The sequence below is a fragment of the Pseudorca crassidens genome, chromosome 15 (assembly GCF_039906515.1).
Source record: "Pseudorca crassidens isolate mPseCra1 chromosome 15, mPseCra1.hap1, whole genome shotgun sequence".
In the NCBI taxonomy this organism is placed as follows: Eukaryota; Metazoa; Chordata; class Mammalia; order Artiodactyla; family Delphinidae; genus Pseudorca; species Pseudorca crassidens.
The window spans coordinates 41,705,381-41,720,261 of record NC_090310.1 but is presented as its reverse complement, the minus strand read 5'-3'; the positions used below and the strand labels follow the sequence as shown (position 1 = coordinate 41,720,261).

The following is a 14,881-nucleotide window of genomic DNA, read 5'->3' as shown; positions in this document are numbered from 1 at the left end:
CATCAAAAAAACAAACAACCCAATCCAAAAATGGGCAGAAGACCTAAATAGACATTTCTCCAAAGAACATATATAGATTGCCAACAAACACATAAAAGAATTCTTAGCATCATTAATCGTTAGAGAAATGCAAATCAAAACTACATTGAGATATCATCTCACACTGGTCAGAATGGCCATCATCAAAACATCTACAAACAATAAATGCTGGACAGGGTGTGGAGAAAAGGGAACCCTCTTGCACTGTTGGTGGGAATGTAAATTGATACAGCCACTATGGACAACAGTATGGAGGTTCCTTAAAAAACTAAAAATAGAACTACCATACCACCCAGCAATCCCACTACTAGGCATATACCCTGAGAAAACCATAATTCAAAAAGAGTCATGTACCAAAATGTTCATTGCAGCTCTATTTACAATAGCCAGGACATGGAAGCAACCTAAGTGTCCATCAACAGATGAACGGATAAAGAAGATGTGGTACATATATACAATGGAGTATTACCCAGCCATAATAGGAAACGAAATTGAGTTATTTGTAGTGAGGTGGATGGACCTAGAGTCTGTCTTACAGAGTGAAGTAAGTCAGAAAGAGAAAGACAAATACCGTATGCTAACACATATATATGGAATCTAGAAAAAAAAAAAAAGTCATGAAGAACCTAGGGGTAAGACGGGAATAAAGACGCAGACCTGCTAGAGAATGGACTTATGGACTTGAGGATATCGGGAGGGGGAAGGGTAAGCAGGGACAAAGTGAGAGAGTGGCATGGACATATATACACTACCAAATGTAAAATAGATAGCTAGTGGGAAGCAGCCGCATAGCACAGGGAGATCAGCTCAGTGCTTTGTGACCACCTAGAGGGATGGGATAGGGAGGGTGGGAGGGAGGGAGACGCAAGAGGGAAGAGATATGGGGATATATGTATATGTATAACTGATTCACTTTGTTATAAAGGAGAAACTAACACACCATTGTATAGCAATTATACTCCAATAAAGATGTTAAATATAATAATAATTTTTATAGATTTTCAAAAAAAAAAAAAAAAGAGCATAGGGAAGAAGCCGGTTCTGATATCGTGTTCCCATTATGAGCTGAACGATCCTACAGGCAAAACTACCATTCCTAACATTTGTAAAGCTCTTTGTGTTTAGAACTTAAAGAATTAAAAATCTAAGCTTGCTCTAGAGAACAGTGACCTGCTGCCATGGCCACAAGAGAGACAGGAACAAGAGTAAAAGTGCAAAGACTGGACACGCTGAGAACCGGGTGTGCAGTTGTCACTGGGCTGGCGACAAAACTCACAGCAACAAAGGAAAGCTCCCAATGAGGGTTCAGATGGGAATGGTGACAAAGGTCATGATCTTCTAAAGGCACAGAAACTACTTCGGTTTGTAAGTCTTTAATTTTTCAGAAAAGAACCCAGGTGTACATGATTTGCTCCAACTTTATACGTAAGTGATTAAAACAAAACAAAAACGAAGCTGACACTGCAAATGGTTGCAAAGAAAAACTAGGGCCATGCTGCAACCAGGACTAATTTCCAGACAAGTGTTGAAAGCCTCATCGCTTTAAAAGCTTAAACTTAATTGTTAATAAAAGCAATACACGTACATAGTAAATAAGAGAGAGAGTGTACAAGAAAAGAATATGACTGTGAATTAAGTAATTAAGCCACTAAGAACAAGACCACTACCTCAGGCAGACCCATGGCCCGACCCTGATCCCGTCATCTGGTTGCTCTCATCAGCGTGTATTTATTCATAAAGAGAAGCCCAAGTCGTAAGAAAATGCCACCAATACACTCTATGTAAGAATGCAGAGAGCATAAAGAACATTCTAATGAAAGTTTCACCTGAGTCATAGTAAAATTTAAAATCTCAGTGATTAAAAATTAACTACACTTTCTATTATGGAAGTAATGCATGCTCATAAGTTTTTAAAAATCAAACATAAATGAACAACCCAATCTTAAAAAAGGGCAGAAGATATGAACAGACACCTCTCCAAAGTAGACATACACATGGCAAATAGCAAACGAAAAGATGCTCAACACCATAAGTCAGTATGGAAACGCGAATTAAAACAAGATACCACTACCCACCTATGAGAATGGCGAAAATTCAAAACACTGACAAATGCTGGCGAGGATGTGAGGAAACAGGAACTCTCCTTCGTTGCTGGCGGGAATGCAAAATGGTGGAGGACTTTGGAAGACAGTGAGACAGTTTCTTACAAAACTCAATATTCTTACCATACAATCTAAAGTTGTGCTCTTTGGTATATACCCAAATGAGCTGAAAACCTACACCCATACAAAATCCTGCACATAGATTCATAATTGCTGAAATTCATAACTGCCAAAACTTGGAAGCAACCAAGCTGTCCTTCAGTAGGTGACTGGATAAATAAAATGTGGTCCATCCAGACAATGGAATATTATTCAGGGCTAAAAAGAAATAAGCTATCAAGCCACGAAGAGACATGGAGGAACATTAAAATATTCATTACTAACTGAAAGAGGCCAATCTGTAAAGGCCACGTACTGTAGGATTCCAACTATGACATTCTAGAAAAGGCAAAACTATGGGGACAGGAGAAAGACCAGTGGTTGCCAGAGGCTGTGGGGAAGGAGAGAGGGATGGATAGGGGGAGCAGAGGGCATTTTTAGAAACTACTCTGTATGATAGTATGGTGGTAGCTACGTCATTGCACATTTGTCCAGACCCAGAGAGTGTACGACAGAAGAGTGAGCCCTCATGTAAACTGTGGACTCCGGTTGATAATGGTGAGTCCCTGTAGGTTCCTTGATGGTACAAATGGTGTCGCTCTGGTGTGGGATGTTAACTGTGGGAGAGTCTTTGGGGGGACTGGGGAAGGGGTCTGTAGGAACCCTCTGCACTTTCTGCTCAGTTGTACTGTGAGCCTAAAACTGCTCTAAAAAATAAAGTGTATTAATGAAAAAAATCAAACGGAACCGACAGACAGAAAGCAAAGAGTACGTCGCCATCTACACCCCTCACGCCTCTGTCCTGCTCCTCAGAAGCACAAAAGGTTAATAAAGTCCCGTGGACCCTTCTAGAACATCTTTACATATGCAAGATAAAAACTAGATACGATGGTCCCCCAGTTTCCCTCTCGCCTTCTCCCTTTTAATAACTGAGTCAACTGAGTTTTTGCCGGGCGCACATCTGACCCTCCAGCAACTTGTCCCCCGGCCTCCCCCGCGGCTCGGCAGGGCCATGCAACCAACTTCCCGAGCACAGACTGTGACAAGAAGTGATGTAACTTCCGTAAGAGGACAGGCTTCCCCTCCCTTTCTCTTTGCACCCTTCCCCGTGGCTAACATGTGACTACGGTGCCCCAAGCCGGCTCACAGCACCAAGAGGAAAAGAGCTCACTCTGACGGCGGTCTAACACTTGTGTGCCCCATGGGCCCCTCTGACAGTCTGGGGATGCTCGGGACCCCTTCTCAGACTGATGCTTTTCAACGTGTAAAATCAAAGACAACAAATTATATCGAGTAGAGCTATCAAAATGTTTTTTAAAATGTGTGTTTTGGTAATATCTGTGCCTCCTCATCAATGCATCAAGTAACAAGTTTTGGTTGAGAATAAATTTACTGAAATGTCAAAGTATGATGGGCATCCATGTTTTGAGACATGTGCGACAACCGTAAGGTGGCAGGAGAATATCCGTGACTTCCACGGGCTACAAAGTCACGGCTTCGCTGACACTTCTGAGGTTTGTTGCCTCCATTCACAGGGGAAGGACACGTCAAACTTCAATCAGAGGTTAATAACAGAAAGATGTAATTTTTTTTCCCATCCGAATTCGCAGACCCCTGACTCTCCACACAGACAGTAGGTGAGACCCTTGCTCTATGAGACGGAGGAGCAATGAGAGAAGTAACTGGGTCCCTGGACAGCTTTGTGGCGAAAAGCCATGACTCTCCTTAGACCACCTGTTCCTGTCTGGACCACTGTGTGGTAGAGGTGGAACTGTCCTCTGGCTCAAGCCACTGTGCTTTAGGGTCTCTCTGCTACAACAGCCTTACGCTGAAAACACAGCATAGGAAGCAATACGTGAGGCAGTTATGAGTTGGCTCTGGAAGCCGGCTGCCTTCGTTCCAGTTCCAGCTCTGCTACTTTCTGCTATGTGCATTTTGGACTAGTTACTTAACCTCTCTGTGTCTCAGTTTCCTTACCTGTAAGATGGGGATAATAATAATGGTATCTAGCTAATAAGGTCACTGTGCATAAAGACACATGGAAAGTGATTAAGAAAGTCCTTGAAACACTACAAACCTTCCATAAATGTAAGCTGTCATTACGATTATTACTATTATCATCTGACCCTTGCTTTTCTCACCATCCCAGCTATTATTCCATATAGTATGATATAGATCTGTTTTTATTTTTTCAAAATCTGCATAATAATGTACTGAATGAATATGCCAAAATTCATTTAACCATTCCCCAATTATAAAGTGATCATTTAGAAGGTTCCTCAAAGTTTCACTTAAAAGGCTAATATATCAATTATAGAGAAAGCTCTCTGAAACTACTCTACCAATTCCTTTGTCACAAGATTTTGTAACAGCTTTACTGAGGCATAATTTACATACAATTAAATATACCCATTTTAAATGCACAGTTTGATGAGCTCCATAATATTTTGTAAGAATGAGACTATGTGAATAAGACAGCTTGAAAAAGTTAAATTATAGAAAATGGACGGTATTGACATTGTTCCTGTAATAGATCTACTGTTCACTTTCTATTGATCGAGTTGGTCCTATTCCAAGATGGAAGTGTGGGGAGCAGCTCCATTGCCCATTTCTCCAGAAAAGCCTCCACATTTGTATAGGTGATGCACCCTTCCCCCACCCAGCCCTGAGCTTTGGGACCAGACCCAAGGACGCCAACCAGCAGCCTCTGACCCGGTGATGGGTTCAAAGTCAGCCAGCAGAGGGCCAATCTGAGCCACTGAGATGCAGTAAGACTGCTGTGTTGGGGCTTCTGAACAGAAGCATCCCCACCACTCTTCACCTGGTGGACTTAAGTGATAAAGGGTCTCATCCCGCAACCACTGTGTCTGAGAAGGGGTCAACTCGGAAGAGAGAGATCCAACAGGGCTAATAATCCACGTATGGAACCTGAATTGCCCTCGGAGTCTTCCCTTGCTTCTGTGTAGTAATAAATTCTCCAGTTACTTAAGCCTATTTGATGGGTTTCAACCACTTGCTATATCCAAGGTTGGTATAGGAAAATTCCAAAATTTAGGCAATGTGAGAAAGGAAATTAAAAATCACCCATGACAGTCCTCCTACCACCCCGAGGCAACCACAGGCCATCTCTAGCGCCTAGCGCCGCTAGCCGGGTTCCCCAGGAGGCAGCCTCACACAGAGATCTGCATGCTGGGGGAGATGAGGGTGGCTCCTGGGACCCTCCACACCTCTGGGGAGGGGCAGGGCAGGTCAGGGAAGAGGTGAAGACGGACTGCAAGCCACGGGGTCACAACAAATGCCCAGCTGACACCTCGGGGCGTCCTGGCCCTGGGAAGACCCTTCACAGGTGTCCCTCCCCTCGCTCCACACACACAGACTAGTTGCTGGATGCAGGCTGCCCTCAGGAGGGTGGACCTTGGGCAAAGCCCTCTCTTCTGTCCAGGGCAGTCTCCTCAGCGGGGGACCCAGCTTTGAGCTGGTGGTGCCCACACATCCCGCAGGTGCGAAATTAGTCCTGAACGAGGGGGCCTGGGCGGCATGAACTACATCTGCACGTGCCCTTTTAGTCTACTTTGTTCATGCATTTTCTCCTTCTTTAGAAATTTTGGTCATATTTAAATGCTGTTTTATTTGATAGGTTTTCTACCCTAACATTACATTCTGAGCATTTTCTAATCATTAGATAGTCTTAAAATGAACTGTAAGCATAGTTATAGATTACTTCCTATAGGTACCATAAAGTATTTAAACATTCTCTTACTACTGGATGTTTGGAGTATTTCCAATGTTCTTTAATCCTCAGATGTAAATTTTTGTTTGCATCTCTGCAACAAGTTTCCTAGGATATGTTTCTAGGAGTGGAAGTAAAGAGTGAAAAAATATAAACTACCTTAATGTTCTGGCCAAATTGCCTTTGAAATTTTATGTCTATTTACATTCTGACAAGAGTTACATTTTTCTCATTAGAATTGAATGTTTCTATATTCTAATTCTCGCCAACTGACCAAAAATGATGTCTCATTCTTGCTTTTGTTTCTTTTCCCTTATTAGCAATAAGTTTGAAGATTTTTTAATACCCACTGATTTTTTGTTTCTTTCATATGCAAACAGTCTGGCCATTTGTGTGTGGGGGTTAGTTTTTCTATTTTGGTGTTAAATAGTCTTCTAATTGATTTATTAAAGCTCTTTATATATAAAATATACCAACCTTGTGTCTGTTATATTTGTTAAAAATATCCTTCCACTAGTCAGCTGCATTTTAATTAAATTAGAGTGGTTCTGAAGTTTCATATAGTAAAAAAAAAAATCTTAATTTTTTTCTTCCATGTTCTAAAAAGACCTTCCCATCCTGAGGCACAATCAAGTTCAATCTTCACTCACACTCCTTGTCTAGAACTCAGCGTCCTTCCTCAGGGAAGCTTCCTCTGACTGGGCTGAATCTCCCAATGATACGTCTCCATAGTCCCACAGACCCACTGCTGGTACACCCATCGCAGATGCAGTTTTACTTTTACAAGAGTGTTTATAAGCTTTGAAAGGATGTGGGACAACCAGTAGGCTGTTCACTGCTGTATTCTCAGAATCTGGCCCAGAACCTAGCACTGTAGGTAACAGTTTCTAATTTTTAACTATTGCAATATCTACATTTAACTCTTCGATCACTTGGGAATCTATTTTACTGTAGAATATGAAGAACATTTCTGTCTTTATTTTGTCCCACCATTTACAAAATAATCCTTCCTTTTCTCACTGTAACAAAAATGCCATCATATACATCAGTCTATAATACCTTTACACACAGACACACGTTCAATTCTTACTCTATTGGGGTCTGCGGTGGGACTCTTTCTTGTGTTACCTTGTTCCAGCCATAGAAATGTCAACATGGCTATTGTTCTGACTATTTTGGAGTTAGATTATGCTCTAATATCTGACTAGACCAGCAACTTTCACCATGACTCTTCCCGTAAATGGACTGGTTAAAATCACTTGATCAAGTCCTCCGCCAATAAGACAATTTTAAAAATAAATCATTAAATTAAAATGTCACGGAGCTCCTGTTCCATTCTCTTTTTTAAATTTCATGGACTATCTTTTGGCCAAACGCGCATCTGCTTACTTGAGCAATCCTGCCCGATGGAAGACGTAGAGGTCCTGGTCCAGGGTGCAGTTGTTGAAGGGGACAATCTTCACGAAGTTCTGTATGAGGGCAAACTCAGGGGTGAGATGTGGCAGAGAAATGATGCAGAAGTTCTTGTCCTGGCGTGATTGGAGACCAGATACAAATCATTTATCACTAAACAAATTCCTGCCATAAAACACTAAATAGGAGTAAAATGTGTAAAGGAGATGGTATTCAAGTTAAAGATTCCTATCATTTGGAAAGTAATCAGAAAATTCAGGGGATAAGCAATTGCAAGAATATGGAGAAGGGCTTCCCTGGTGGCGCAGTGGTTGAGGGTCTGCCTGCTGATTCAGGGGACATGGGTTCGTGCCCCGGTTCGGGAAGATTCCACATTCCGTGGAGCAGCTGGGCCCATGAGCCATGGCCACTGAGTCTGCGCGTATGGAGCCTGTGCTCCGCAACGGGAGAGGCCACAATAGTGAGAGGAACGCATACCGCAAAAAAAAAAATAAATAAAGAATATGGAGAAAATATCTGTTTGACTGAAACCTGAATAAAGGCATATTGTGAATCATAGGACCCATTCAGCACAGCTCTTTTCCAGAAGTAGAGTTTTAAACTAAGGACGTTTGCATTTGCAAATTCACTTGTATCCAGGAGTGATGAGGCTGCTCAGTATCATGGCAAAGGCCCTGGGTTTACCAAGTAATGCTGCACCAGCCGCCAGCCGTGGGCCCCACCTCTGTGAGATGAGAGCGTGGTGCTCCAGGCCTTTTCTGCTCTAAAGTCCTGTGATTACACATCAATGGATGTCTGTGTATTTTATCAGGGCACAGTCCCACCTGGGTGATGAGATCTAAGGGCTGGTTAACCTGGGCAGTGGGATCTGCGTGTCCTGACCTGTATCTGTGCTGTCCAATATGCTGGCCAGGAGCTGAGTCTGGCCACCGAGCATTTGGAATGCGGCTAGTGAGACTGGGGAACCGAATTTTTAATTTTATTTCATTTGATTAAATTTACATTTCAAAACTGATACTTGGGAACCCTCCTACATTGTTGGTGGGGATGTAAATTGGTGCAGCCACTATGGAGAACGTTATGGAGATTCCTCAAAAAAGTAAACAAACATAGAGCTACCATATGATCCAGCAATCCCACTCCTGGACACATACCCAGACAAAACTCTAATTCAAAAAGACACATGCACCTCAATGTTCACTGCAGCACTATTCACAATAGCCAAGACATAGAAAAAATCGAAATGTCCACTGACAGATGAATGGATAAAGGAGATGTGGTATATATACACAGTGGAATACTACTCAGCCATAAAAAAGAACAAAATAATGCCATTTGCAGCTACATGGATTGACCTAGATATTATCATACTAAGCGAAGTAAGTCAAAAAGAGAAAGACAAATATCAAGTGATATCACTTATACGTGGAATCTAAAACGTGACACAAATGAACCTATGTATGAAACAGAAACAGACTCACAGACATGGAGAACAGGCTTATGGTTGCCACAGGGAAGGGGGTGTGGGGGAAGGTTGGACAGGGAGTTTGGGGTTAGTAGATGCAAACTATTACATATGGAATGGATAAACAACAAGGTCCTACTGTATAGCACAGGGAACTACATTCAATATCCTATAATAAACCATAGTGGAAAAGAAAAAAATAATAAAATAAAAACTGATACTCAGTTCAGTTATTGGAAAAGTTTTATGTATGTTTAGAACAATTTGGGTATGTGAATCTACTCATTCAACTGTAAATTTTACAAAATCTAGAAGCAGAGTGAGGATTTCTGATGACAGTTTAGTGCTCGTATAGAGATGTGCCCTAAATGTAAAATACACATTGGATTTTAAAAACTGAGAAAATGGATGTACAAGATCTCATTAATACTTTGCATACTGATTACATATTAAAATCATTAAATTTTGGACATATTGCATTAAGTAAAATATATTATTAAAACTGATTTCACCTGTGTCTTTTTACTTTTTTTTTATAATGTGGCTGCTGGAACATTTAGAGTTTGTTGTCTATGGGACAGTGCTGCCATGGACTGTCTGTGCTCCTCACGTCCACCGTGACCCTCTGCCAGGTGCCTGCAGAAGCAGCTTGCTCTTCTCAGAGCTAATTTGTCCCTTTGGCATCTCACCTCCTCCTGAACCCTGTGAAGGCCTTGCCTGGGCGAATCCAAAACCCTGGACACATGTGCAACCCAAAGGAGTGAATCACTCTTTCACCTGATCTTCCTTCTTTCTAGCAAAACAACACAGCTCCTTCTGGGGAACTTGCGAGTCACGTTGTCAAAATACTCAAGCTGAAAATAAGGACCAAGTGCCAAGCCCTGGGGGGCTTCCTCTGGGAGAAATGAGTAATTCCTACCATATGATCCAGCAATCCCACTCCTGGACATATACCCAGACAAAACTCTAATTCAAAAAGACACATGCACCTCAATGTTCATCGCAGCACTATTCACAATAGCCAAGACATAGAAACAACCAAAATGTCCATTGAGAGATGAATGGATAAAGGAGATGTGGTATATATACACAATGGAATACTACTCAGCCATAAAAGAGAATGAACGTAATGAGTTGCTTCAACATGGATGGGAAGGATTAAGGATGAAGTAACGAAGGTATTTTGTTTCTGTCTCCCCATATCCTGAAATAATTAATTAAAAAGTAAACATGTCTTTTACTACCTTAAAGCCAGCATTGCTTTTGTAATAATACTGAAGATCTGTCTCTGCATGGACTTCAAAATAGGAATGAATTGAACTTACTGAATTTACTTTGGGGCATCTCGGAGGGAAGCCGGCTTTGCAAACCCTCCCTCAGGGTCATCTACAGTGTTTTATGAGCTTCAAAATTAATTCAAAAAAATTACGATGGAAAACATCATTGCCAAGTCTTCATCATCTTAACAAAATGAGGAAATACAATCTATGATCACATAGCTTTCAGGCAACAGAATTAAACCTATTTTGTTTTTTAGCCTTGGTATAAAGAACATCGAGGAAAAATAAAAAAATAGATAATTTGCCTGTAATTAGCTAACTGAAGAAGCATGGTTTTTGACTTGACTAAATTGATAGACCAGCCATGGAAAAAGTCATAAAACTCCAATTAAGGAACCTAAATTGTCTTCTTGCCCCACTTTCTTCCCTCCAATAAAGTGATGAGAGATTGGTCAGAATCTCTATCCCTTGACGACCATGAAACAAAAGTGGAGGAGGTGGCCTGGACAACCTGAGATGGAGAACCTTGTTTGCACTTGTGTGCCTGCCTGGGGCCATCCACCAACCAACCGTAGAGGGTCAAGTCAATCCCATGTGTCAGGCGACACCAACCAGAAGATCAACTGCAAGTTCCCACTTTCCTACCCTCAGAAAAGCAATCTAATGGTGTCAGCATTCTTTGAGCCAAAGCAAACTATAAAGTAATACAACCGTCTAACTCACTTTAGAGTAATTCCTGACATTTGCATGTACTACCAGCATTCTATTCATGATTTGATTGTAATAAGACACTGATGAAGCAATCTCTAAAATAAATTATGCATTGAAAGAAAACTATTACAACAGCGTGACTGAAAAATTATTGAAAATGACAATCTTTTCTACTTTTAAGAGTTCAGGACATGTCATTCAACCTTTTTTTTCAGAACAGAGAAGTGGTTCCAACCTTAACATTCATAGCAGATTAAATGTTTGGACAATGAATATGGCATCCTACTATTTTATCATTTTTCTAGCTTATAAAATCAATTATATTACTCAAAATTCAACATGTACTTACAGGAAAAAGACTGAAAACAAAATTCATAAAGTCCAGTGACCTGTAAACAAGACAGTAAAAACTGTCAGTGCACATTTAAAAAGACCTATGGCTCTCCCCGCTTAGGTAGTGATTAGCCAACCAGTAACCAGAATTTGTGTCTAACTGAATAGTAATCAGCTGCAGAAGGCATAAGCTTCAAATGTCAGTAATGAAGTGTTTTTCTAGAACCAAAAGTACTATTATAGCAATTAAAAATCTCTACACATTCAAAAAGCAAGATAGTCATTCTGTGGACACGATCCCTCCCTTCCTTTTAGGAGGTGCTGCGGAGGAGACATGGGCATATTATAAGCTACTCTGATCTTTTTCTCTTTTATATGCAAAAGATTTTCTGACCAGCTGCAGGTGTATATTTATAGGCGAACCATAATGGGTCATCAAATGTTTGTTTGAAAATTCAAAAAGCACAATCTTATCCGAATGCACAGGGGAAAATAAATATACACGACAGATCTAGAAGGGTTTACAGGCTTTTTAGATGTCTACAATATAATTAGAATAAAAAGATTTCCCTTTTCAACCTTTCAATTGAATTTCAATTCCAAAGAAATCGAAAACTTGAAAGGATAAAAGTCCAAGAAAAGCATGGTTCTAAGGAAAGCTAGGAGAACGGGAATGTGATTAAATACATCCTCTAAAACGGGAGTGTCCAGCGGTGCTCTTGGTCATCTTAAAGATACTCTGGAAGCTTCCAGTCTATCAAAATGGGCCAGTCTTTCCTTTTCAACATTGTTCTGTGGACGGAATGGTGGACTATGTGGGCATCCCAAAGGGGCTGTGGAATCTCGGCACCGAGGGCAGGGGTCCAATCCAGACCACAGGGCGCAGCGAGCACTGAACACGGGGTTGCTCTGGAGGGACAGGAAGCCTCGTCTGCCCGGGACCAGACCTCCTACCTCTGGCAGCTGCCCTGGATTGTTGATGGGTGTCCTGCTAACACCCCTCTCAGATTGAGACTCCAGCCCCGATTCAGTGGGGAGCATAAAGCAAGGGACAAAGCCATCATCGTGGCCTGGCCTGGCCCCCCGCCGTCAGCTCAGGAATAGGGTAGAGGGTAGAGTGAGAAGCCTGGCCTGTGACTGGGGTATCTACTAAGTCCTAGATCAAGCCACACTGAAAATCGGTCCCACCACTGGATTATCCTTTCTTACGTGAGGCAATTATTCCATTTTTCCAAAGCCAGTTTCAGCTGGATTTTCTATTGCTTGCAACTAAAAGACTCCAGACAAGCAGCAACCTAAACCCAAAGTCCCCCCAAAATGCAAACTCTAGAGAATGGGGAACAGCATGTGGCTGAGGAAGGGATGATTTTCCAGACCCTGGGCAGCCCAGTTCTGCGGGTCTGACCCAAATTTTATGGGCTGGAGTCTGGAAGTGGGGCTTCCAGTGTTGGGCCACCAAGGCCAGGAGAAGGTCTTCGCGCGGCAGACACACTGGAGACCAGTGCTTACCTTGCTTCGTACTTCTCGTCAATACAAAACAGCTGGATGCAGAAGGCAGTGGAGGCGCCCTTGTAGATGGGGCGGAAGTTGCTCGTCTCTTCGGGCAGAGAGATGGATACTGAGCTCGTGTTGCTGATGCAGTAATCCGTGTAATCCACACTGTACTCCTGACTGAGTTTTTCTGCGTCCTACAGCAAGGAGAGAGGAGGAACTGAACTGGGAATCCTATTTATTTTCTACCATTTAATGGGCTAGTGGCTGCCTTGTCTCCACAGGACACTGTTCCCAGGACAGATGTGACTGCCTCACCTGAAACAAACCGCCCCGAGCCAGGCCCGGTTTTAAGGAGGTGTTCTTAGTGAGATTTCAAAATTGTTGAGGATGGAAACAAGTTCTCGCGTGAAGGTCAGAAAATGAACGGTCTCAGTTGGTCTTTGATACAGGATCCATATTTTAACTGCATCCCTGGATAGAGGTTAGAGCATGGGACTACTACATGCGTATTAATTCCATATAAGCAAAACACCTCTGTCCCCAGTTTTCCTTGTGATTTTGTGCTACAAGAATTTTTGGATCTTGGGACTGTTCCGGTGGTTTGCTAGTGAGGGGGAGCCCCGGGAGCCAATTGCCCGGAGCCACCTGGAGAGTCAGTGCTGAGTCCTGTCAGGTCTCATTCATCGAAGGAGGTGTTACAGCTCAGTGAGAGGAACATGATTCACTCCGAGATCCTCTCGGAGTTCTTTGAAATTGAAGTAATGCGTGCGTATGGTAAAAAGTAAACTAATATTAGCATTACAAGGTTATAAAGAAAGTCAGGAGCCTCCTACTCCCCCATTGACGAGCATTTTCAACTTTTTCCTTTCTTTTGGCCTTTACCTCTATATTTCTGAGTACTATTATGCTGGTGTCTGTATTTGGAGAACAGGGCGGGAGGACAGGGCAGGGGTTCCTCCACGTGAAATGGAGAAACCCACTGATCCGTCTGTTCTCTGTATTTCCCCATCGCACAGCCTCGCACCGTGCACTGGATTTGGAGCTGCTTCTGCTTGACCCTTCAGAGAACGATCACCTGGTCCTTTCACTTGGGGGGTAGTTGACAAGCTAAATGTCCTCTGCAGGGAATCTATTGTCCCCAACACCACCTGGCAGACTGTCACACAGAGCCCTCGCCCCACCTTCTGCAGAAGCCCCAGGGCCCGGGCTCTTTGTGGGCACACGTGGAGAATCCCTCCTCATCACGGTGCCCGGGCTCCACCTTCCCCAGCTGTGAAGAGCCAGTGCAGACCCCGCCATCGATTTCCTTCTTTCTAAACACCTTTAAAGTGCTCGTGTTCCAATATCTCCTCTCCCAGTCTTCTTGTCTGTGTGGATTTGTGCCCTTATTCTTCCCTTATGGTTATTTCAGTGGTTTTTTCCAGAAAGGAGAGGAGATAAACATGGGAGATCAATCCTCCTTGTTGACCCGGATACCCTCTGGGATGCCAGTGCATCTAATGCAGTATGGACCACCCTGACCCCCTCCACATCCTTGTTTGGGTCCCTAAAGGAATGGCTACCCTCTTAGAAATACTGGAGAGAGATTGCTCCCCTCTGCTGCGTGCCCTGAGGAGTGGACACCCTAATGTGGGTTCCCCAGAAGCAAAAGGAGCTAAGTTCACACAGGGAGCGATGCCAGGAAATTCTGTGAGGCTAGTGGGCGAGTGAGGAGGGAAGAGAAGGACCCCAACGCGGCACAATGAACAAGTGGTTATTGTCAATCCCGCCAAGACCTCGGGGAGATGTGGAGAGCACTCCTGGGAGCCATCCTACCCAAAAGGCAGAGGAGCTGGGGGCTGATTCTCCAACTGCCCCTGGAGGTGGCGACCTGCCTGCAGGAATAGCCCCAGGGAAAGAGCAGGCACTGAAACCCCCATCCTCAGGGTGCTGGGGGGTGAGCAGTGCCAGAGGAGCTGGTAGGGGACCTGCAGCACATGCCAATGTGAGGCTCGGAAAGCGGACCTGTGCCCGCCTGGGGCCCACTCCTTCCAGAAGCATGTCCCGCTCCTGGCAGCTGGTGGAAGATGCTACCACCCCTTGGCCTGAATCTGTAACAGGAGGAAGCAGTTCCTGGAACCAGAGATGCGTGTGAATGACACATCAGACACATAAGTGTGTACATGGACGTACTCTACGTAGAGCAGGAGAAAACTCCTACAGACGTTTGCCCCTC

The 14,881-nt window shown here is 43.2% G+C and overlaps 1 protein-coding gene across 2 annotated transcripts in view; it reads right to left on the bottom strand.

The window, feature by feature from the left end:
• CFAP61 (cilia and flagella associated protein 61) overlaps positions 1-14,881 on the bottom strand; it is a 255,126-nt gene that overhangs the window by 163,108 nt on the left and 77,137 nt on the right. For both annotated transcript variants that reach the window (XR_010935095.1, XM_067707353.1), the window contains exons 11-13: positions 12,682-12,860; positions 11,189-11,228; positions 7,360-7,499 (exon numbers count right to left, since the gene is read on the bottom strand). Coding sequence is in view for 1 of the 2 variants with exons in the window: in XM_067707353.1 (XP_067563454.1) it covers positions 7,360-7,499; positions 11,189-11,228; positions 12,682-12,860 (359 nt within the window). In the remaining variant the exon portion in view is untranslated. The remainder of the gene's footprint in view (positions 1-7,359; positions 7,500-11,188; positions 11,229-12,681; positions 12,861-14,881) is intronic.